Below are 25,660 nucleotides of genomic sequence, written 5' to 3'. Positions count from 1 at the left end.
CAGCAGCTGAAAATTGGAGAGTGTACTTCATCAAATAGCTGTTGAATGCCCATCTGTGGCTTTGTAAGACCTGCTGGAGTTAGTAACTGGAACTGTAGTTGTCTTTGGGCAAGTAGTACTGCTAGAGAAGCAGTAATGTGCTCCACGCTTCAGTTGCTCTTAACATGAAGCCTTTGCAGCCAAAAACTTTTCTGATATTGGGGGGGGGGGGGGGGGGGGGGGGGGGGGGGGGGGGGGGGGGGGGGGGGGGGGGGGGGTGTTGATTGGCTTCTGTGGGGGTGTTTTGGGTTTGGGGGAGTTTTTTAAATGAAATTGGTAAGTGAGTGAATGTAACCACCTCAAAAGTTGATGCAATTCTACCTTTTGCATTTTCTTTCTGAAACCCTACAGGTTTACACCTGGTTGTATGTCTGTGATCTGAAGAAGTCATACTGAGCGACAGCCTGGAAGACTGATGTCTTCTCTGCACGCGGTCATGGCTGTAACGTGCTGCCTGAAGAACAGATCTCCAAGGGTGCTTCCTAGCTTGCTTTTCCAGGATTTTCACCTGGAGTTGACAACTGAAGGCAACTTTTAGGAACAAGAACCGTGCAGTCCCTAAGTCCCTTAGCAACCTTCAGAGTTTGTCTTTGTTAGAGCCAGCGAGGGCTGACCTGGAACTGGGGTATCTCCATCTGGTTAGTGATGGTGCCTTCTTTGGAGTATCTGCCACCCTGCCTTTGCCTCACAGAGATGACACTGAGTAAAAAAGCCGCTGAATTCCTTGTTCTCGAACAAGGCCTCCAGTCCCGGAGGCATCGCCCCGCCGTTCCCCCGCCCCGGGCTTCAAGCGCCGCGATGGGGGCGAGTAGCCCGCGTGTGTGTGTGTGTGTGTCCCCTGCGCGGGTCCCCGCGGGGCGCGGGTGGGCGGTGCGGGGCGAGGCGGCTCCGGCCCGGTGCCCGCGGAGGGGCCGCGCAAGCGGAGCGCGTCCGCGGTGCCCCCGGGAGGCGGCGGGGCGGTGTCGCACCCCGCGGTGGGGCTGTTCGCGTCCCCCGCTTCTCCCCTCGGCCTCGGGTCGCGGTTTCGTTCCGCGCTCGGTGTTTGCGGGTGCGCAACCGGAGGACCCCGGCGGCGCCGTGCCAAACGCCGAGAGGTGCCCGGCGCTGCTGGGCTCCCACAGCCGGGGTGGTCGCCGCTGCGGGCTCCGCGGCAGCGCGCGTAGCGTCTGCCGGCGTGTTGGAACTAACTGTCTGCTTGTGGGGTTATTGGAAAGCAACTGGCTCCTCGGGATTCCTTGCCTAATCAGAGGTGTTACCTCCTCCTCTTCCCCCAGTGTCTCTTGACATCATTTCATCCATCAGAGTTTCAGAGGAAAAGAAAAAAAAAAAAAAAGACACCAACCAAAGCAGAACCCACCCAGTCTGTGAGCAGCCCACACCAGCCCCTCAGTTTTGCTGTGACTGCAGGGAAGAGCTGGATCAGGGCAAAGATGAAGGATGGGAGCGGGGCTGAGCTCCTTGTTCTGAAGGATTTGGTGCGGGGCGAACCGAGAGGAATCCGGAGCGATGCACCGATCAGCATCCCCCGTACCTCGGGAGGGGATCAATAAACCCCGCGGCCGTGCGTGGGGATGCGGAGGCGCTTGACCCACGGAGAAAAAGAAGCCCTCGAGGTGCGTTTGCTCCTGCCGGTCCTTGTTGCTCCATGGGATTTCTTCTGCCCCTCGCGACTGACCTGATGTGGACCGAAGCGTTTCTAACATGAACTTTCTCCCTGGGATCTGGTGGTCTCTTCCCCTGGTCTTGGTCTGGGCGACCCCACCAGTCACCTCCTCATGGTGGTAAGTTGTGCAATTCCAGGAATTTTTATTTGCTCTTGGGGAAGGTGGGGTCGGATTAATTGTAAATTAGGGAAGGGAGGGCGGGAGTGGGGGGGAAGCCTCTCCCTCTCAGGCTCGTACAAGCGGAGCTCGCTGCTGCCAGCTGCTCCGGTCCAGAAAGCCCGGCCTTAAAGCAAGCGGGATTAGACGGTCTCGGCATCTCCTTCCACACCCCGTCCCTGCTCCCCGGCCTCCTTCGCAGAAGCATGGAGCAGCTGCGAGGGCTGAGCGGGGCTTTCGGCGGGGCTGACGGGTGCGGGGGGGCCCGGCCCGGCCCGGCGGGGGCAGCGGGCACCTCCCGGCGGCGCGGCGGGGCCGCCGGAGGGAGCGGGAGGGGCGCAGGCTCGCAGGGAGCGCGCCCGAGGTGCGCGGAGGAAGCGCCCCTGCTGCTGGCAGCCAGCCCTCCGCGCCCCGGCGGCGCTGGGAATTGGCTACAGCGGGGATATTCTTTTATTAATAATTCCACACACTCCCCCCTCCTTCCCGCCTTCTTCTTCGCCCTCCCCGGCCCCTCCCTCCTTCGAAGTTTCTCCTCGCTGAACTGCAAACTGCAAGTGCGAAGGGTTGAAAGCCCCGCGGGCAGCGCAGGACCCGACCTCAAGTGATACTTGATGCCAGTGCGGGGCGTCTAGGGGAGCTGGCGGCACAACGGGCCCGTGGAACGGGGCTGGAGGGAACACACAAACCTGCCCCTCAAACTGGGGACTCCAACCAAGCCCAGACTGAAAAGTCTTGGCGTAGAAGAGGAGTTAAACCACTTCTTATAAACCTGGGGAACACATTTAACCTTGACACTGTCTGACGCGGGATGAAAGCCTGATTTATCAGACTGAGCATATTTCAATAAAATGACTATCTGTGCCCATAGCCGTATAAACATTATTTATTGCGATGGCTTTTTGTCACAGTGTCTTTTAACTGCCACTTAAATATATACTTTTTTTTTTTTTTTTTTTGGAAGTCACGGCTTTAACGATTTTATGATCGTATAAAATAATGAAAATACAAGAAAAGGACATTTTCTTCTGTTTGATCCCTTCAAAAGACACCTATAATAGTTTGGGTTTTATGAAAGGTGCCTTTCGAAACATTTCAGGACTAATAGAGACCATCTGGATACAGATGATGATGTAATTTGACTTTTGTCAAGGTTTGTTGGTTGTTTTTTTTTTTTTTTTTTAAAGTACAGCACGGAGCTGTAATAGCGGAGTTTGGGATTCTCCTAAATGCCTCACGTTATTAAAAAACACGGCATCGGAGGGTAATTTTAAAGGATTTCCACCAAAAAAGGCAAAGGCGGCTGGAGCTCTGGGTCGGCTCCTGCCCGCAGACGGGGCGCCAAGGAGCCCCCTCCCCGGGGGCCGGTGCCCGGGGGTCGCCGCGGGCCCCCGGCGCTGCCCTGCCCCTTCCCTCCTGCAGGTACATGGGGGCCGTGGGCTCGTCGCGGGTGATGTGCGACAACGTGCCGGGCCTGGTGAGCCGGCAGCGGCAGCTGTGCCGGCGGCACCCCGAGGCCATGCTCTCCATCGGCCGCGGCGTGGCCGCCTGGACGGCCGAGTGCCAGCACCAGTTCCGCCGGCACCGCTGGGACTGCAACGCCCTGGAGCGGGGGCAGCGCCTCCTCGGCCGCGTCCTGCTGCGCAGTGAGTCCCGCGGGGCGCGGCGCGGCGCGGGCGGGGCCTCCCCGCGGGCTCGGGCGGGGCGCGCAGCCTCCGCGCCTGCCCGGCGCCTTCGGGCCGAGGGTAGAAGCGGCTGCGGAGGGTGGGGGCGAGGGGCGGGGGGGGCGGTCAGCGCCGGGGCTGGCACCGACGGGGCGCGGGCGGTCACGGCGGGGGAACGACGGGAGGCGGCGGCCCCGCTCCTGCTGGCCGTGCTTTCAGCAAGGGGGAAGCTTCACTTCGCGGTTCGGGAGGAAGGGAAGGGGAACGCAAAGTTATCCTAGGGTCTCACAGTCAGCAGAGCAGCACGTACCGTAACGCGAAGGGCTGCTTTGCTTAAAGGCCTGCGTCAGAGCAGAAAAACACACGCAAGGTTCAGAAAGGGGATTCTGGCTTATTAGGGGCTGGCCCTGCAGTTTCCGACTTCTCCTTTTTTTTTGGTGCATGATGGACCCTAAACCCACAAATTAAGGGCTACCGAAAATTAAGAGAAACCGAGGTGTCCGAATGCAGCAGTTGGGCAGAGGGCTTTCCGGCACAGCCCACCTTGTCTAGGGACACGGGTACTCTGGGGGGGAGGCAAAAGGGGCAGCCCACGTCCCAACAGGATCCCAACACCTTGGGCTGGCAGACGACAACCCCTTCTGCAGGCGGGTTCCCGCGGGGGCATTTCCCTGGGGAAGCACAGCAGCAGGGAACCGTCCCCCCGGCGCTGTGCTGCCCGCGAGGTGTGGGCCGAGGGCTGGGCCCAGGTGTGGGGTCTGCGCCCGTGCCGGGGCAGCGCTGCCCCCCAGGCCCTCAGCCTTCTGCAGGGGGTGCGACAGCCGGCCCCTCAGATCAGGCTCCGGGGGACACATCTGATGATAGAGGTGAGCCAGGCTTGTGCAGATCCCGAGCAGCTGAGGGCTGCCATGAGCTTCCCACCCTCGGTGGACGATGGTTAAGCAGGGTGTTTTTGCCATCTAAATGGTGGACTAAGCCATCTAGTGAGTCTTCAGAGAGCTCACACAGTCCTTTGGACTCAAAGAAATGGCTGAGATCTGTTACTGTGCCAGGATGTCCCTATCCAAGTGATAAACATTATGAGATTCTTCCAAACTGTGGCTCTTTTCACCAAATGCCACACCTGGGCACGCAGCCGTGGTGCACAGCTGGTGGGACTGACCCTGCCCTGGCACTTGTGTCCCTGGGATGTCCCGGGTACCGTCCGAGACAGCCTCTCCAGGCTGTGAGCTGCAGGGTGCCTGCACTGAGAGGAGGAGGGAAGCACCCTGGGCCATTGCCCCAGCAGTGGGAATGGGGAGGAGGACAGGAGACACTGGGCGTGCTGACCCAAGCAGTGGGATTTCATCCATAGAGCATCATTTGGTGACAGGCTTTGCTGCTGGTAAGCAGTTGGTTCCCGTAACCAGCTTCATGTTCCCTCAGCAATTATTTGTGAGTAACCAGTAACATCACCCATCAGATGAAGTTTTTGATGAGGTTTGTCTGACATTCAGGAAAACATGTCTGGCAGAACATGGCCTAATTCTGATGAGGCTATTTCATAAAAAAAGCAAAAATGCAATTTTTCCAACAGTGAAGTTTTCACTGTTGGCTCACAGAGACAGTTCTGAGCTCTACACTAAGCCTATCAGGCAGTGATTGCGATGGGAAATATAGCTTGATATTGGTAATTTGAAATGAAATGTTTTTGATTAGTTTAATGAACTCAGATGAAACATTTCTCTTCCAATGACAACTGTTTCTTTTTAATTAACACTTTAAAAAGTTTCGATGTTTCTGAATACATTTTCTCAGAAATAATCTTCAAAACAGCATTATTTGTAACAAGCCATGGTATCTCCTGACTGATTTTGAAGGCACTGTAGGAAAGACAGGGTTTGCCCAATCTTTTTGCAAGGTTTTGGTTGCCATTTGCCAAAGGTTTGCACAGCACATGGAAGTCCAGGGCCTATTCCTATCTGAAACATCTAGATGCTACTGGAATAGAAATACTGAGTTATATGTAATAAAATTGTAAATTATATGGCATATTGCTGCACCTACAATAAAATCTCAGATAAGATTCCCTCTTTGGGGTCCTACTTTACTGTGCTAACATGATTTAAGGCTTACAAGTCCTCCAAACAGGTCTCTCTCACTGCTGATGGTCTTAGATACTGCACAAAAATCCACTTCTCACTCTTTCCATGCTGAAAAACTTTTGAAATATGAAAATTTTCCATTACCATAATTAGAGTTGTGCCAGTATAACATAGCTCTGTATTGTAAAGTGCTACATCTTAAAATAAACTTAAGTGATTACTACGTTGAAATATGTACCCAATAGCCTAAGAGTAGGCATAGTCTCGAAATGCAGATATTCTTTGGTATAATAGAGTATCTTCATTAAGAGAAAGGAAAACTGCCCGAGCAGCTGGTGTGCAGAAGTCACAGCTGCCAGGCCAAATCCTGCCTCAAGCATGACACAAGCAGTGCCATTGATTTAATGGAACTTGTTTGTGTGAATTACGGTTACCGGGCTTGGTTCTAGGCAGAGAACATGAATTTAATTTATTTTCAGAAATTAACATCCAAGATTTCTCCCTACCACCTTTTAAGCAGGGAAATTTATTCCAAGTGCTTCGAAGAGGAAAAGCCAGTTTCTGAAGTTATTTGCAGTATTTTGCAACGTACATGTTGTTCCAGTGTCCCTATTTAATAATTTCTTAAACCTATCTCTGAGATAGCACTTCATATATTTTTCTAAATCAATGAAACATGATAGAAATACCAGCTGTCCTATTCACGTATCTGTAGAAAACAACTGATCCATGAAAGTATATTAATCAATATCAGAAGCAAACATTTAATGTTTTCCAACTCTAACACTATATTGATGAGCTTTTACCAGGGAGGGGTCCAAGTTTAAGACATGACTAATTCTGGCTCCAGGGAATGTGTGTTTGTGTGATTTCAGCTCAGTTTTATCTTTTGCTCAGCAAAAAAGTCCAGGCTAACTGGCTGGAGTTAGGATAGCCACTCAAACCAACTACCCCAACAATTTTTAAAGTGACTTCTTTTGTTTCAGGTAGTCGCGAATCTGCTTTTGTACATGCCATCTCCTCTGCTGGAGTTGTTTTTGCCATCACCAGGGCATGTAGCCAAGGGGAGCTGAAATCCTGCTCCTGCGATCCCAAGAAGAAAGGCTCGGCCAAGGACAGCAAGGGCCATTTTGACTGGGGTGGCTGCAGCGATAACATCGACTATGGTGTTAGATTTGCCAGAGCCTTTGTGGACGCCAAAGAACGGAAAGGAAAAGATGCAAGAGCACTGATGAACCTTCACAATAACAGAGCTGGAAGGAAGGTGGGTGTCCATCCAACAGATGCCTGGAGATGCTCTCAGTGAGCTCTAACAGATCTGGTGCTGGTAACGGTTGGCCCTTGCTGACTGGTCTCAGCAGTTAGGAAGAAGTATGGGATGAGCGGGAGCCTGAGATGCTATTTCTGTCTCCCTTGGAGGTTCAGAGTGGCAGAGATCTCCAAACAGACTGAGTGCAACTGCTTAACAGTGCTCCCGTCTGAGTCAGCCCAGTGGTTCCTTGTGTGGGAAGTTAAACACGAGCCCAAGTCATTGCAGGATCAGTTTGGAGGGAGGTTTTGTTTTGAGCCTTTGAGGAGTTTTAGTTTTGGTTAATATAGAATACAAGTTCCTAAGGGAGGCTGAAGACCACACTGAAGAACAGGCTTGAGTATTAAAGAGCAAATTCAGAATAGCATTGGAGAAAAAACCCATCTTGTCCATTCTTGTATGTATATGGTAAACTTAAACACAAAATGAGCAGAGACAAAATGCAATTACTTCACTTTAAAAAAAAATAAATTCAAAATACTTGTCCCTCCAAAAGGCATTGGCCTTGGGGCATGATGTTCTCTAAACAACCCCTTTTCTGTACATTGTATGAAAATACCATTCTTCAATTTTAACAAAAAGAATCCTTGCTCTTTTACTGTAGGTGAGTAGAAGGAGTAGTTGCCAGGCGTATTGCCCACTGCTGGTGCAAAGGCTGAGAAATACATGAACTAACATTTTGTGATGGTAGCTATAAGTAGTAAGAATAGTGCATGAAACTGGAATACACTGTTTCATTATTCAAAACATATTCAAAATTTTCTGCATCCATGACATCTGAAATAATACAGAAAAATATTTATAGTGCTAGATCAAGCACTGCTACAGTGATTTGCAGAGACTTCTTGTTTCTTGTCTTTGGTTTTCCTTTGCTTATATTCAGTAGGAAATAAATTGTTCATATTCTGATCTTTTTGTATTAAAAAGTTCCCTTTATAAACTAAAATTGTTCTATATTAACTAGCCCTTATTAGGAGAAAAGATCCAATTTTAATGAATTGTACTGCAAGTAGATGATTTTTCTGATAAATATTTCTCCTTCAACATCTTAACTCCACCTGTTTATTACCAGCAGGTGTAATTGATATGCAATATAGACAGATGAGGCTATTCAGAATAGTGACATGCATATGCAATACTATGGCTGTATTTATGTTACTGTCCAAAAGAGACTGCAGTCTACAACACAAGCAAAGACTTTATAGGGGTGATTTAGCTCCATACTGGGAAGTACTTTGTGTAATAGTTGAGTATCTTAGTAAGTTTAAAAAAATCATATGCCAAATAATAAGACAGTATTGGTAAGCAGGTAGGTTTTTTAGAAAAAGATCAAGAGACTTTAATAAACACATTCGATTAAAAATAAGCAACACATTCTCATATACTCTAGGACCTGCTTTAAAGAAAGGGATGCTAGTTTGTATCCACAGTGCAATAGCACAGGTTTTGCTTTGCAGAGATCTCGCTACCTCAGCCCATCCACAAGCCTGGCATTCAGATCTGGGTAGGACCAGCTCTGCCCTCAATTTTTTCTCACCCCCAAATGGGGTGTTGATAGGTTTCTTTTAAAACCGGACTATTCAGATTTTACTAATTCAAAAGTACATAGAATAAATATTTAGAATATTCCCACATGAATCATACAAAATAATATGTTTTGTATCAGTACAGGAACATCACTGACAAAAAGAAGTTCTGCATTCCTATGTGCTTCTTCCACTCTTCCAGCAAGTTGTTTTAAACGTACAAGTAGTTAAACTGATTTCTACTCAGATAATTAAAAGCAAGAATCTGCCTAAATCCCAGTTTTGTGATAGTGCCATTGGCAATGAAGTGGGGTAGTGGGAATGTCAGTGACTTCTTCGAAGTAGTCATATTGTTTACAAGATGGAAACAAAATTAAAAGTACTTTGGTTTTATAATATATTCTTGCTTTATTATTAAGTGCTTGACTGAAAAATGCTGCCTTGCTGTGCATCAGTCTCGCTTCTAATCATGGAGCTTTCCTCTCTCTTACTTCCTCCCATGATGCTGTTTCTCTTGTACGAACTCCAAAACGTTCATATTTCATGAACCCTTAAGGCATAATATTTTTAGATCAAATATCCTTATCTTCAGAATTAGGAATGAATTATTTATTGTATATGAACCCATCTGTTGTTCTCCAACATCATACAGATAGCTTAAATGTCTGAGATGAAGCTGAAATGGCTTTAATGCTATCCAGACATTAAATTAATGATGAAGATGATCTCTCCAGTGCAAGCTTATGAAGGTCTTATTCTAAAATGTTTGTTAAAAGGTTTATAAGCATTTTAAAAATACCATATTTTAACATTTTGCATAGACCTGATGCCTAGCCCAGGTACAATGCTTTGCACAGTCTCTGTAAAATCATTTAAATATAAATTGTCGATGAATTTCTGGGCAATATTTGAAACACTATTCAGGGCAAAGGGCAACTTCACAAGGGTGAGCTAGAGAGGGTCAGCATGGCGATGCTTCAGCTGGAACGATGGGGAGAGGGGCTACGTTTGCCTACCAAGGGGCTGAGTGATTCTGTCCACTTCCCAGATGGTTTCCTCCTGCCCAGCCTGTGTCCTAGTGCTGTGGACCATCTCGATCCTCGGGATGAAGGGCAGGAGCGGGGAACGTAAGCCCACCAGCCGCAGGATTGCGTGTATGGTTGAGTCAACCAGAGCAGACCAACCATGTGGGGATGACTTGATGCTACCAGTGGGTGTCACTACAGACCGTGATTTGGAGACCCATTGCAAGCCTGGCATTACAGGATGACTGGAAAAGGGCTGAGAAGCATAAATTGCAGTTTGTTTTACCTGTGTATATTTTACTGCGTTTCTAAACAGGCCGTGAAGCGGTTTTTGAAACAGGAGTGCAAATGTCACGGTGTGAGTGGATCATGCACTCTAAGGACCTGTTGGCTGGCCATGGCAGACTTTAGGAAAACAGGAGATTATCTGTGGAAGAAATACAATGGAGCGATTCAGGTGGTCATGAATCAAGATGGCACGGGTTTCACTGTGGCTAATAAGAGATTTAAGAAGCCAACTAAGAATGACCTGGTATACTTTGAAAGCTCTCCAGACTACTGTATCAGGGACAGGGATGTAGGTAAGCCTCTGTTGTTACACATGAATGGTTTTATTTCAGACATTTGTACTTTAAAGGTCAAAAATTATCATTATTATTGAATGTGTGTGTGTGTGTATATATATATATATATAAAAAATATCCATGCATGTAATCAGCGGGAAACGGGCAGGAAGATGTAGATGTTCTGGGAGGACAGCTCTGTACAAGCTCCTCAATGTCCCTAGATGTACGACAGCCAGTTGTTATAATATAATTCATCAGTTTCCTCCAGATGCTATGGAGCCCTGGAGATGCTATAAGGCAAAAGCTGCTCTTAGGACAGTGTGAGTATGCTCTGGAGGCAGGTCCATACTGTACACAGCCACATACACACTTGTATCACACAGCTTACTCCAGAGCTGCCAGATGTAACTACGGCAGCCCCAAGTCCTGTGATGTCCCTATAATACCACCTCCTGTCGCATTTCTTCTCTTCCATATTGTTATGCTACTGCTGCAGACTCCCGAGAGACCAGTGTCCACCTTTATTTGCACATTCCCCGCAGCTCACTGTGGACCGTGGACCCCCTCGCTGTAGACACACCTCTCCCCTTTGGTAATGTAGGAGGTATGGCAGCTTTTGCAAAACCATGCTCGCACCAGTCAACGCAGCTGTGGGTAACAGTGCAAGGCAGCTGGAGAATGTGCAGGTGAATGACATAATAGAAGTTGGTGGGGCACAGCACAATGTACTGACACAGCTGTTCCTTCCTCTTTATGGGGCAGTGTTGGCTCTGTTCATGATAACCATCACATTTGCTGAAGAGTTGTGCCAGCCCCAGTGGGAAGAGGTAAAGTTTCAGGGCTGCTATTAACACTGAAGTTTTCTGCTCTCAGAGGTTTCAGTAGGGATGCGCTTAACAGTGTTACAGGATTCAAGGCATTGCCAAGCACCAGGAATCCTGCTAACAGTTGTTGACCCATGTATAGTATTTCCTGATGTGGCAAGTAAAAACTAGCAACTAGAAAACCAGAAATTTAGAAAAGAAAGCCAGACTGAGTAATGTATGAAAGATGTTGTGGAACTAATTAATAGGTTGTATAACATACCAGATTGCACCCGGTATGACATATCTGTAAGTATCTGGATAGCAATGCGGCTCAACTCTTTTTGGCATCGCTGCATATTTACAGTCCAAGTTTACTTGGAATAAGCATTGCAAAACAACTGTACTTAAATAAGAACAATATGTGAAATCCTGGTCATGTACTATTGACTTCAGTGAATCCAGAATTTCATCCAGTACGCTTATGTTGTAAAGTGTTTCTGGTTAGTTGAGTAGTCAAGGTAATTTTAAATGTTATTTATGGCTTTGCAGGTGATGCTTATTACCTGCACAAGCACATATTGTTCCTTGAATGGTGACTGGTATTGTAAAGTCTAATACTTTAATCCAAGTGAATAAATGGGCATATTGTAGCATTGTGCAGAGACTAACTTTGCAAACTAGGATTTATTCAAAACTTTATTTCTTGAAGTTGCCTCGTTCATTGTAAACCCCATGATTTCTTCCCCCCAAAAAGGAGACTGTACACAACCCACTTCTATGTCAAAAAGCTGTTTAATAATCTCTTTGTACTAAGCCTAATCTCATCTGTCAGTCTTGTTATCGTGGAGGAAAGTGGGCATTTTTCACCACAGTATATTATGCGTGCTTGCCTGATGCTGTCAAGCCTGCCCAGAGATGATGGTCTGACACGTGCTTTGGCTCAGCTCAAGATAAGGCTGTGGATGAGGTGGTGTTTCTTTGCTGCCCAGAATTCAGAGAACGTTGCTGTTTGGAAGAGCACATTTTTGGCAAGCTGCCGTAAACCTTTAACGGGATGCAGGATGCCCTCCTGCTTGCATCGAACAAAGAAAGAATCAGACTAACAAAACCTGATCTGGCTTTGAGAGAGGTCATTTCAGCAGCTGAGCAGCATTTTTTGCTTTAGTACTTTGGTTTGCCCTGTCGAGCACTCCAGAATGTCAGCCCTGTTAAAGGACTGGAAATGAAACGAGATTATGGAAGTCTGAGTCTGGAAATAGGTGGGGAGCATCTCAGTGTCAGCTAAATCTAATACACAGCTCTTTAGTATGTCCTTGAATACAGTTCTGCCTTTCATTCTCTGGGGAATTCAAGCAATTTAGTGCTTCAGGAAAAAAAAAAAAAATATCTGGAGATTGGTTAGTGTTGGGACTGAATAGAGGATTCCCAGAGCAAATCATATGAAGTGTCACGACTTGACTGGGAGACAGCTACACAAACTGTAAAACGACCAAGCCAGTGTCCTCTGTGGTTGGGTGTGCTAACACATGTGAACCAGTAAATTAAAGGTGCTCAGGGCTTGTATCATCAGCGGCCTATCCAAAAAACCACATACCTCGTCTTCTGCCATCAGAGCTTTTAGCGCTGGCTCTTCTCTCTGGTGGCGGGCAGCCACTGGAGCCTGCTGGGACTGAATACACCCCACTGGGTCTGGCAGTCTGTTTGGGGGAGGCAGCTGGATGTACATACGTGGATCACCCCCACAGTGTGAAAAATGCAGTATTATTTTTTTTCCTAGAAGGAAAAGAGGAGTCATTGCTTTTGGGAGGAATACAATATGTGGAAATCACTAATAGCAACTCAATAGCAAGAGAATGTAATAACCCGACCACCTCTTGTCTAGCATTAAGATTTCACGGCTTCTAGAAAAGAACCAAAGGAAGATTTTCAGAAGTGTTCAGAATTCACTTAACTCTGCTCACATGTATGCTGAAATAATTTTTACTCCCAATTTTGTACTCATAATTTGATAGAAGCAGAGGTAAGACATCCCAGAGGGCTTTTGAAAATCTTGTCATGAACTTACAAATTTTGCCACACTTTGCATGGTCCTCCCTTATATTATCATAAATTTTCAGCTCCCAAAACCAATACAAGCATACCGAGGACTACACAGGGAGAGACCTGTTAGAAATAAAGCTATGAAGGGAACTAAAGTGATGGCCACACAAGTGGCAGTCCCACTGTTGCATGTACTATCTTACCCTGAATACGTAACTTCACCTCCAAAATGCTGTAAAAAACCTTCTTGCTTGTCTGCTTATAAGCTTCTGTTAGAAGCGTTTTAAATTTTAAAAGATTGCTATTTGACCATCAGTGCAGGCTAGGTTGATTGAAAGCTGTTGCAAGTTTATCATGTTTTGAACGTACCGGTGGACAAGCAGAGACTGCTTCAGGATTAATGTTTGAGCAGCTGCAGGACAGGCATCGCCCACTTGCTCACTGAGCCTTCGTTACAGGCTGTTGTTCATAGAGGCTCTTAAAGCTGTGTAATATTTTACTGCAAAAAAACCCCATTTTGCAACAGGTTTATTTAAAATTAATTGTCACAGAGCAACCAAAAAACTTAGGCAATGTTTGAGTGAAGCCTCTTCCTGCAGGGAGACCCCCACCAAAGTGTGTGGAGCAGGCTGAGCTCAGCTACGTGTGTTGGTTGAGGTGGTGCACAGGGAGCAGAGAGGTTGCATCCAAAGCGTACACCTCAAGGTGGAGGTGATGGGCAAGCAGCAGGATGGTGTTGGTGAGCACGTGTTGACTGCAACTGTTCTGATAGCAATGAGACTTCAGCTGTGTGAAGGTGGTGGTGGAGCAAAGAGGCAGGTTGTGTCTATGTGCAGATGGTCTCAGGCTGCTGCAGCAGTCCCTCAGGACCTGCTGCAAACCCCTGTGCCATGTGCTTCAAGTCATCCGTAGGTTTCTCCTGACACTCACACGGTCCTGGTTTGGGCACTATCAAAGCTGGCATCACTGCCTCTGCCTGCATGTAGGGTGTGGGTTGTGAACCTGGACTGTGGTGGCCTTCTCCTGTGTCCCCAACAGGCAGACAGGGTGCTGCAGCTGTGTCTGAATACCCTCCACACCTGATGTCCTGGTGGAAGGCACTGTGGAGATGCATGTGCAGTGCTAGGGGCAGCCACGTGGAGCTGCACATTGGGTGACAAACCACATGCCCAGGGTGATCTGCTTCGGGTCCTTCACAGGATTATTTTTACGTTAATTTATTTCCCTTGCTACCCCCTGTAAGCTATTTGCTGCACTTTTGAGATGAATGAGGCCAAGTCTGGAGTGAAAGAAAAATGTGAAACTAAAGTACAGCCTGGGCAAGATGTGTTAGTACTTGAGGTAAGTAATCCATGGAGGGAAACCAATCTTGATTTATGTCAAAAACTTCTCACCGAGGTTAGTCGCATACAGTCAGTCCCTGTGTGAGTTCTTGGCCCATATCTCCCAATTTACACACTGTAAACACGTTGGGTGCAGTCCCAGCCCTGTGCAAGCTGACAGTGGAGCTTGCAATGACTTCTCCTCCAAGCACCATCTGGCAAGGGAGCAGCGCAATCGCCCCAAGCACCTCTGGGAGCTGTGAGGTTATGACAGCTGTCAGTGGCTATGGAAATTAGAACGAGACACATGTTTACTCTAAACTGAATCTGGATAAGTTGTTCTTATCAGCACATTGCCATCTCTTCATTGCTGGCCTGGGAAATCCCAGCCCCTCTAGACAGGGCTGCCTCCAGTGTGTGCTGCCTGTTCTCTCCAGCCTTGCCGTACTGGGGTGTTGTACACAGGTTTCATGTGAATCCTTCTTGATTTAAAAAGTAGTTTCAGAGCTACTTTTCTGTGAATATTTCCTCCCCCAGCTCACCCTCAAACACTTGTGTGGAAAATAGTTTATTGTTTTGGGAGATTTCACTGCTTTCTTTTTTTTTTTTTTAGGTGAAAGTCAAATAACGAACTTTATTGCTTGAAGCCAGATTTTTAATCAACAGAAATAGAAGAGAAAATCTCATGTTATAAAGGAATAAACACACTTTAGTGCTTTAGGAATGGGAAAAATTATCTTTCAACTTATCATATATTTCCTTAAGAAAACAACAGTGCAAAGCAAGTAGAAAGGGTTTGATGTACTGACAGTAAAGTTGGCTGTATTAAAAGCTGTGGATGTTTTGGCAGGTATAATGTTGTGTGTTGGCATGGCAATTCCAACACTTGAAATAAAAAAAAGAGGTTGCACAAAAACTTTTTAGAAGTTAGAACATACTCCTGCCTTATTTTGTTTAGTGTCTTCTGCTGACTTCATCACCTGGGTATCCGAGTGCCCGCCAAGGAGTGCAGTAACTTGCCTGGCTGCTCGCTGTCAGTTATTGCTCATTTTCTTTCTCATGAGAGAAGCTGAAGAGATGCTGAAGATGCTGTTTGAACTTTTAAAAAATAGTGGGTTTTCTCAAAAATGAAGCCTTTATATGAATCTGTTTTCTCTTTTGTCACATTTTGTGGATAATTTAGTTTCCTCTCCTAGTGGCATAGTAGATGTTGATGTTGTATTGTGAGCAGTATCAGATGACACCGGCTTCTGCCTATCTGTTAGCAGCTGAAATAATTTTGGTTTTGAAGCCAGTGGCAAAACTCCTGTCAAAACCAGGGGGCGTATCCTGCTCAGGTTCTCCTTTATTGCTGTGTCATTTCCCCAAACCTCTGGAAATTAGAACTTTTGGAGTTGGAAATTAACCTGTGCCTTGGCTGAGGGACGTGGTCAGCCCTTCCCAGGACAGGTCCTGCTGGGTGTGGGGGTACGAGGGGTCTTCCTTCACCTCCTGCAGCCAGGTGGCTCGGCCCTGCTCTGTTCCTCGCCGGGAGCGTGCTGAGGTGGAGAGCGGCTTTGCTTTTCCAAGGAGTGACGCCTGGCTGGTCGCCACAGGACGGTGGCACAACGAAGGCTGTTGAGTGTCCAGCTCGTTTCACACGAAGCACACGCAGAGACCAAGACACCGAGCGTTTCGAAATCTAACCCACATCACGGTTGTTGGAGATTGCTGTCCTAGGCATGCTGCGTTATGCAGCCCAGGCACACCAGGACTTTGGGGCTGGGCCTTGTCAGTGGGGTAAAGCATCATGCGGTGCAAGGGTGAGCGGGAGCCCGTGCAGGGAGGTAAGCAGGAATTCACACCAAATTCCTGATGCAGAATGGTAATCATATGAGTCACAAGCTTGGCCTTTGTACCTTTTTTCTGTCTGAGCGGAGAGGGCAGGACAAGCACCTATAAAAGTGGTTATTCAGTTGTACATTGCACAGTCCAGGATGCGATGGATATTGCTGTGGACTGACTCAAGCACCAGCACTTATGTTCAGATGTTCCAGCTGTTTGCACAGCATTGTGGATGGAGGAGAACGTGGTGGCCGGGAAGCAGGGTTTGGTTTGTTTTCTGCTACAGGCTTCCTACAGGACCACAGGCAGATCACATAGCTCTGCATCCTCCTGACTCCGCAACACTGCCTAGATCAGGGGCCACTGGAAGTCTCTCTTCCCCCAACGTGAAGTGATTCCTAAAAAAATGATCTGGGAAAGGCCTTTTGGCATCTCTGCTTTCCCTATCACGCAGGTTTCCCAGGTGCATCTGGCCTTGGTGGGAAAGCTGCGTGGCAGAGGGCTTGCTAGGAGTGGTGTGTGCCCATGTGGGTCATTGCTGGTGATACCTCTCCTCCTCCTCCCCAGGAGCCCCTACACGGGATTCAGGTGCCAGCACTGGCTGTGGGGCAGGAAACCGGGAGTTACTGGTTGTACCCTGGTGCAGGGCATGCCCAATGCAACATGTCACTGTTTTTTACATCAGCATGAGGAGCTCCCCCAAATGGCAGAGACTTACTTTAAGGTGCTGTTCAGCTGCCTCCCCAAGGATCCTATGTCAGAGCGCTGGTCTATGGGCAGAAGCGTGAGCAGGCTCAGACCCTGAGGAGATCTGGGATCTGTCAGGCAGCAGGTGCAGGAGCCCATCTCTCTCTCTCTCTGTTCAGCGTGTCTTCTCCTCCCTCTGCCTTTTCCCTCTCAGGTGGCTCAGCAGGTCTCTGCTTGACCGGCACAGCAGCACCTTTGCAGCTAAGGATCCCTGAGCCAGGGCGGGTGTCTGTCACCAGCAGCAGCTGGCGAGTGGCTCCTGGGGTGGGCTGCCGGGGCGGCTGTGGGCAACCTGCTGAGCTTGGGGGGCAGGCGGCCATGCAACACCCTTCTGCTCTGCCCACAGCAGACCTGGACCAGTGATTTGGTGTGTGTATTTCTACCCAATGAATATTTAAATATTTAAACAAATGTGGGAATACGGGCTATGGGAGACAAGGCTGAGAGGCCTTCTAGGGACTGAAACACTCCTCTGGGGCAGCAGTTGAAGCCTGTCCTGACTTAGATGCAAAAAGAGCAAAACTTCCCCCACTGTGGCTAAGAGGATAAATCATGTGTTGGTCACATGAAAACTGCAGTCTGAGAAGGTGACTTTACTCAAGTCCCTGAGACCACTTGCTACCTCAGTGGCTGGACCCAGGCCCAAAAAGACATGAAGTCTCCCTAGTGGTGGGGACAGTAGGGGACAGAGGAACAACAAACACTTGTATGTTGTGAACTGCTTCAATACAGCAGTGGTGCTATATACAACCATAAGTACCCCATAGTGGAAAAAAGAAAGAAAATTAGAATTTATGCATCTTAGATTTTTATTAATTTCAGATTAATTACAGTTTAAGTTTATTAATTAAGATTGACTTGCTATCCTAGCTCATGCAAATTTGAATTAATGTCTGCATGTTTTTTTTTTTCTTTAAGAAGGTAAATTGTTCATGTTTGATGTACACCTGTGAATAGTCTTTGTAAAATGTTCCACAGTCAATACTTAGGGCATCCCATTTTGGCCAAGAACAGAAGAATGGAGCTATAATTGGGTCTAGGGAAAATGTCAGAACAATGTTCATCCCATGGATATATCTGATATTGATTTATAATAGCAATATGTAAGAAATCAGGGGAAGCAATGAGTATTCATGAAGTTTTCAGATTGCTGGTAATAATCTGTCAACAGCTGTGGTATAGATTCTAAAGTGTACCTTAAGTATTAGATGAGCAGCAGCTTGTATGTGGTACAGTAGCTGTTTGGGCTAAGACATGCCTTAAAGGGCCATTTTGTGCCATGTGGTGACAGGCAGAGGCACTTCCACAACTCCAGAGAGGTATTAGGAACATGAAGAAGTGTGGTATGCTTCCCTACCCCTCCTTCTGACCACAACAGGCTATAATTGAGTTTCTTCTAATCTCTATCAAGAGATAGGAGAAGAACCCTTGGTGCTTACTCCACAGAGTTGAGACACGCAAAGTGCAGCCACTCTTCAGCTGTCACCTGAACTGGTGGACACAGGGGCCATGGGTGGACACAGCAGCGATGCCAAGCAGTTGGGGTGCTTCTGCGCTCACTTCTGCAAAGACTTTAACCACCAGCAGCATGGTTACTCTGCCCACCGTGTCCCTCACAGCCACCAAATTTCACAGTCTACTCTTTCCCAGCCCTCCCCTGCCCACTCAGAGCTCCCCTGCAAAGCCCATGAGCTCCTGAGCACCACAGGTGTGCTCCTCCTGGCCACCTTATTTCACACAGCCCTGGGGGACTGGACACGGAGGACAGAAGAGGGCTGCACGGCTGCCTCAGGAAGGGTATCTTCTTGCTGGAGAGGAAAAAGGTGGTACAGAAAGATGAAGCAAAGCATGATGATACTGACAGAATCAGGCAGAGCCTTGAAGTATTTGGTCCATTTTACTCCTTATTTCCACATCTGATTTCTAGGAGAAAATTGAGATCAATTTTACCTTACTATAGGCATTTTTCTGGCTTGATATTGAATCCTGGGTGAAGTGATGTTGAAGGATCAAATACATTGCATATTATGTCTCCTATACATATTTTCATATGCTTTCTGTCCTTCCTTAAAATCCACCTTGTGACATTTACTATGTTTCCTTTGTAGGGTCCCTCGGGACAGCTGGTCGGGTTTGTAACCAAACCTCCCGCGGCATGGACAGCTGTGAAGTGATGTGCTGTGGGAGAGGCTATGACACCTCCCGCGTCAGCAGAATGACAAAATGCGAGTGCAAATTCCACTGGTGTTGTGCTGTGCGCTGCCAGGACTGCCAAGAAGTGGTAGATATTCACACCTGCAAAGCACCAAAGACTGCTGGCTGGATCTCCCGGACATGATGCACAGGCTATTGATGCGTGAGGACCATAGCCTTTGCCCTTCCTGGTCTGTGCAGGGAATGCGTCCAAGTTCTTCTCTACTTTTATGCCAGTTTTGCCTTTTTCTTTCATTGCACAGAAGCTGCTGAATAATTAATACAAACTCTGCAGCATTTACTTTCCATTTCTGCATGACTGTGTTGCTGCAGAGTTGTCTGTGCATAAACTGATGCAGCTCTGGAAGGACGTACTTCTGCCAGGACTCTTCCAACCAACACTAACTCTCCTCTGCACTCCTTGTGGCAATTCATTCCTGCCACCAGGAACACAGCAAGATGCAAAGATGCGGCATTTCGTACAAGACCACCACCACCAACTGCATGGGCTGAGCTTGCTCAAGCATCTTCTAAAGGATCTTGTGCTGTTCGCAGTCTTGCCCTGGATACTGAAGTGCTCAGGAGTTTGAGCACCAGTTGGCGATTCCTCCATGAAAGAAAATTCAGGGTGGGTGAAAGGCTTTACTGGAGGGGTGTTTGTCCATCCCCAGTGGACTGGAGTTTGCAGTGAGGTGGCCACATGGGGCCAACCCAGCCACCATTAGCACGCTGTGGCTTTCCGTGAAGCAGAAATTGGCCCACGGTGAAAAGCAAAGGAAACTGCAGGAGATGTATTCAACCACAACATTTTCATAAGCTATTAAAGAGTCAAAGCAAATGTCTTAGTTATGTATTTGTGAAAACTTGCCTTAAAAGCTTTTAAGAGGTCATTAATATTAATTGCTGAGGTTTTTTGTGATCTGAAAGATCAAAGAGAAGAGATTTGTTTCTCAGCCTAGTGAAAGCTGGGCATAGGACATTCAACTACCTAAAGATAAGGTTTCCTATTTTTCACTTACTGAATAAGCAGAAAAACATTTGCAGAAAGCTGATGGGGAAGGAAATACCTTGTCTCAGTAATGATCGGGTTTCTAAAGATTCTATCAACTTCTATGTTCTTTTAAATTTAATAAATCTATTAAATGTGTTCAGAATGATACTTTCCATTCAGATGGGGACTTCCAAATGAGATTTTCTCTGAATACTTTCTGCAAAAACTTACACCTGTGATTAAGGGTGCGTTGGCCTTTGATGGAGGCAGTTACAGGTTATGCCAGGTCCATATGCTGGGCTGGGATCAGCACAAAACAACAAAGTGCTGGGAAGATGTGCAGGCTCATGCAGCCCAGAAATTGTAGCCTCACTGGAGGGGAGCTGGATCAGAGAGGGACAAGCTGCCCCTCCTCAGAGAGATCAGCAAATGAGACAAGAAAAAAGATGGGTCCTGCTCAGCTAAGTCTAATAGGCTCTGGAAAAGCACCCATGAAGTGCAGAGACAGGCAAAGTAATGAAAAAATAACATAGGAAAAGAGGTTGAATGGGTGATAGAACATATTGTAGATGCGGGTAAAATTTCTATATGAAAATGAAAAATACTGGAGGAACCCTAACAGGTACAAACAGTGCATGAAAAAGTAATATACAAGTAGTATATGGTGGCAATTAAGTGAGTACTCTGGTTATGTGTTTTTTTTTAAAAAAAGAGTATTTAAAAGGAATGGGGTTTTGCATTCAGTGGTCTTGAGATAGCAGACATTTACATCTGAAAGGCTTTGGAAAAAGTTTGTATCATTAAAATGGGCAAGTCATCACCAGAAGGCACAGCTGGCATTAGAAGATTAGCAGGATCCAGAAAGGTATTTATTTGGACTATAAGATAATGTTTCAGTTACTGTATATGGCTTTAATGTAATGATCATGGCTAGAAGTAAGAATAATCACACTTCTGTGTATAAACCAACTGCTGGTGGGAATAACCCTGTCAGAGTGTTAGTGTACAGTGTGTGTGTGTGTGTTAGTGTACAGTGTGTGTGTGTGTTAGTGTACAGTGTGTGCATTACACACACGCACACATGCAGTGTGCATCTATGTATACATGCTCCGTTCAGTGGTTACACTGTTGGCCTCATTACTGCTGGCAATTCTAGCTCTGGGCTGGATAAGGAAAATTTCATACATAATTGTATTTAAAGGTGAGCTCCAAGGAGAATTTTTATTAGGATTTCACTGTGAAATTAAATCTGCATGTAGTTCACAGCCTGAGCAATGTCACATTTTAAGCCTTAAACTTAAAGAACTTAAAAGCAATAGAATAATTTTTAAGTTGGTTTTTTTTTTTTTTTTTTTTTTAAGATTCAGGGACCCTTTGAGTAGTCTACAAATTCCCCATGTAGTAAAGCTGAAAATATTTCAATGTTCTGGAAAAAGGAAGCCTCATTCTTACAAGGGAACTTGTTCTAGCAGTTGAATAAAAGGTGATGAAATGAGATTGCTTCTTAACTCCATCATTTGGTTAATACACCAGAAGACAAACCCACCTGAATTCTCAAGTCCCATGTAAAGTGTTTTGGGGTCATTGTGTTAAAGGTGGAACTTTTATATCCTCTTCCTCCACCAAGCTACATCTTCCTGCTCCAAACATTCCCCTGGACTCAGGGGCTTGTGGTTCCTGAAGGCTAGTCTTACCAATAAGACTGGGAAGATGGTGGCATTGAGTACCTTGACCTTTTCGGTGTCCTTTGTCACCAGATCCCCTGCCCTGTTCAGCAGCACACCCACCAAAGGTGCACACAACAGGCTGAATTTTATATTTCACACAAATGTCATATTAATAAGCTGCAATACAATGCCGCCACCAAACTTGCTTCACCAGAGGAAAACCAGAATGTTTTGCAGCAGAACAAATGTGTAACTGCTGAGCTGGCCAATTATTTGATTACATTTTTTTTCTGTATTTATGATATTTTTTTTTTTAAAAAAAAAGAGCTCAAGGTAGGCTTCTTACAGCTGTAAGCATTTCTGCTGCCGCTTCCATGAAGAAAGCACTCCCAGAAGCTTTTGCTATTTCTTAGTGGGAAAAGACACTCAGAGATATAAATATTGCTAGGAAAGGCACCTCCTTGACCTTCAGCTAATCAAACAAAGAAAAAAGAAGGGAAAAAAAAAAGAAAAAACAGAAATCAGGCAAGGCAAATGAAAAAATCCTATATTTTGTTCTATGGAATAAATTTACTCATGTATTTAGTCATGAAGAGGAAACAGCTGTCCCTAGGTAGACACTTTAGTGTCAGAATAATGTTAACTGAGGCAAAAGGTTGTAGGATTTTTTTTTTTAAATATGCAGTCCAATTTTCTTGAGGGAGTTCCCTTTAATTTGCTGCATGAAATCACAATATAGCAGCGCTCTGAAACGCTGTTAGCCTGCCAAGGTTTTTGGGATTGCTCCCTCCCCACTAGTTTTTCTTTTAACAAACTTTACCCTAAAAAGTGTGTTGAGCTGTTTTAGGAGAAATCTCATTAAAAAAGCATAATCTTCTTTTACCGCATGGAAAATGGAGAATGACTTTAAGGAATGGTGGTGTATGTTAGGGCGTTGTGGGTATCGTAGCTCAAGAGATTGCTGGGTTGCTTCTTTTTCTTCCTGCAAAACTATCTAAGCCAAATTTGTGCATCTCACCCTCCTCTCCCATGCCTCTGTAACCTTCTTTGCAGATGTGAATTAGAAATAAAATACCACATTTCTGGTATGGTGCTGCACAGCTGCTCATCACACCTGCACTCGGCAAGCAGCCGCAGTCTCTGCCTGCGGGCTTCATGCCCAGCCTCTCACAAGACTCGGCCTATGGTGGCAAAGGGAAAATGAACGTTTTACTGGGGATTAGTGAAGATCTGGGGCTGGGGAGGGTGCTTCTGCAAGGAAAAAAACAGCTCTTAACCCAGTGGGGCAGCAGGAAGTGTCCAACACTTGCTCATCTCTCTGGGTTTTGCTTCGCACTGTTAGGAAGGGCTACAGCCTTCGTGTGCAGGTGATGGCCACCTCTGAGGGCAGAGGTGGTTTTGTGATCACATATAAGAGCCTCCAGGTTCCTCCTGCCACTTCAAACAACACAAGTGAACTTGTACTATTATCTGAAAGACAGGAGCAATTCACGGGCTGTAATCACAAACATGCGTAGTTTTTTTTGTGTAACAGCTCCTTTGCCTGATTAAATGGATGTGACTTCATAATGTAAGATCTTCTCCAGTGTGAAAGATGCAAACATGTGTGAAACAATATATTAACTGCTCCTCCTTCGTTGTTCCAGGGGTGCCACTCTGCTCCCTCGGTGGTGGGAACCAGGCAGGAGCCCTGCAGGGAGCCAGGTGGCGTGCGGGGCCGGGGGCTACCTTGCACACTGTGCCTTAACTAGCGCCACTGAGGCTCTCAAGCCCTCTGTGCAGTGACAGCCACAGCGGGCATGAAGGGGAGCTTGCAGTCTGTGCAAGGGGCACAGCTTCCTTTGGATATTCACCTTCTGTAGGCTTCTGCAACACAGGAAAACTCCTGATATTCTTCCTCCTTGCTACTGGGGTAGGGACTTCTATGCTATCCCACTGAAAAATCAGCGCCTGTGCATTCAGCGTTCACACCAAATTCCAGCAAACGACAAACCACCAAGAAAACAACAGCCTTTCCTAGGAGCAGCACTAACCTCTCCGAGTGTGGCTCTCGCCTTGGAGCAGCTGTAAATCTACTTGGTGGTAGGGCCATGAGGTGGCCAGCTTGACTTACCTGACACTCCTGGGGGTCTCCCTGACACTCCTGGGGGTCTCTCCTTTTTTTGTTCTAGGCAGGTTACAGTGTAAAGAGATAGCATGTGTCTAAATTGTATTAGGTTGTCTTTAAAAACAAAACCAGGAACTGTTAACCTTTGGAGTTAAAAAGCTCCCCCCTGCCCTCAAATCTGCAAACTGAAGATTTGGATGAGTTATTATCTGAACCAGATTTCCAGGAGGCTCATCTCCGCACTAAGCCAGAGGCTTTCCATCATTATAATCATGGGCTGTGTTTGCCTTTTGATCTAAGCCATGCTGAACTTCACAGGAAACATGTCAGAGGCAGAAAAGCCTAAGGCAAGAAACCCTGACCAATGAAAAAGAAAATCCTTTTGTCTGACTTGCCTGGTCTCCCAGATGCCTAGAATTATAATTAAAGCTAAAGAGATATTTTCTAGATAAAATCCATGGCTCATTACTGCTTATAAGGGAGATGGATACTAGAAACAGTAGAAATAGAATTGCAGAAACATATTTTTGAGTTCCTAAAAGTTCCCCATAGTTCAAGGGAAAGATCTAATTCTTCCAGGAGTTAAGGATTCCTCTTTATCAGATTATTACTGATAGTAATTCCCACACAGATCATAATTCACGTTATCTCTTCTTCTAACAGAAGACCAAACTGCTGCCTTAGTTGCTGACAAACATGGATGTTTGCATATAGCTAGATATATATCGATATGCAAACACATTTACATATTATGACTGTTAATCACAGCAATTTGTTCTTTTGTAATGTAGGGTATACATAAATGAACTTTGAAAGGTTTTTGAAGTGGCTGGGAATAAGAGATGCAAAGCAGCACAGGACATCAAGAGCTGACTATTCCTGACCCTTCTGATTTTCACCAACCTTAAGTAATTCTGACAGCGCCGTTGTGAGACAAATGAATATGATTATCCTTGGTTTTACAGCTGGAGATACACAGGCACGCTGGCTGTAGAAGTGGTGCTCTCTGTGGCTGTCCTAGCAATTCAGGTGCAAAGCCAAGAACACAAATATTGGCCCATTTTACACTTCCACATGCTGTCCACCAGCAATCCACTATCTCTACTGTTATCCCACATTAAATGTAAGCCACACTAATTTCAACTTTACAGTGAGTTGTTTTGCACAAATAATGGCCAGAGATGAAAAACCTGTATGGAAATCCCCAACAGTGACACACCTCACCATTTTTAACATTTAGCCATGGGGCTCTCTGATCGTCTCTGTCCTCCCTCAGGTCTCATTCTTACAGTTGATTTCTCCTGGCGTGGGGCTGTCTTTTTGCCTCATAGCACAGCAGTATTTGCTTTAATGCAGTGCCATTGCTCACTTGGACAAAAATCTTTCTTCTACGTAGACTAGTGTATCTGTGATCAAGAGGGCAAAAAATAATGCAATGGATCTCCCACTGTTAAGAAACACTTTTCTTTTATACCAGCTCCAATAATGGGAGTTCTGTCTTTGCTCACCCATTTCCTCATTGATAAACTTACCTGCCGGTGATCACAGTCCCTCAAGCTGCTCAGATTTTTAGAAGAACAGCAAAGTTGAACTGGCAAAGTGGCATTTTTGATCCACTGCATCGGGTTTATGCTTCCTTATCTGGGAAAGGAGTCGAAAAAACAGGACCACTTGCTTCAAATTCCAGATCAGATTCTTGATCTTAGAGCTGGCCTTGTGAGTTAGCAGAGGTGCCTGCGGGAAGTTTCCATCTACAGTGGCTAAGTTATAAATGAATACTTTGTCTAAACCTCTCACAGCACAAGGATAAGATTTCCTGAGGTAAGCACTAATGATGAAACACCAACCTCTCTATTAATTGTGCATGAACTAACACCAATTTTGCTAATGAGTTTCTGGTCTCAAGCAACAGTTTATAATGCTGATGTTTAAT

The 25,660-nt window shown here is 46.2% G+C and overlaps 1 protein-coding gene across 1 annotated transcript; it reads left to right on the top strand.

Annotated features, from left to right (window-relative positions):
• Positions 1-1,695: 1,695 nt before the first annotated feature.
• WNT2 (Wnt family member 2) lies at positions 1,696-19,107 on the top strand. The gene is made up of 5 exons (XM_074825472.1): positions 1,696-1,820; positions 3,279-3,502; positions 6,591-6,868; positions 9,781-10,045; positions 18,878-19,107. The coding sequence occupies exons 1-5, from the start codon at positions 1,741-1,743 to the stop codon at positions 19,105-19,107; spliced, it is 1,077 nt and encodes a 358-aa protein (XP_074681573.1). The 5' UTR covers positions 1,696-1,740.
• The last annotated feature ends 6,553 nt before the right edge of the window (positions 19,108-25,660 follow it).

Source organism: Strix aluco, chromosome 5 (genome assembly GCF_031877795.1).
Source record: "Strix aluco isolate bStrAlu1 chromosome 5, bStrAlu1.hap1, whole genome shotgun sequence".
Classification (NCBI taxonomy): Eukaryota; Metazoa; Chordata; class Aves; order Strigiformes; family Strigidae; genus Strix; species Strix aluco.
Note: the sequence above shows the minus strand (reverse complement) of the source record. Positions and strands in the feature narration are given on the sequence as shown.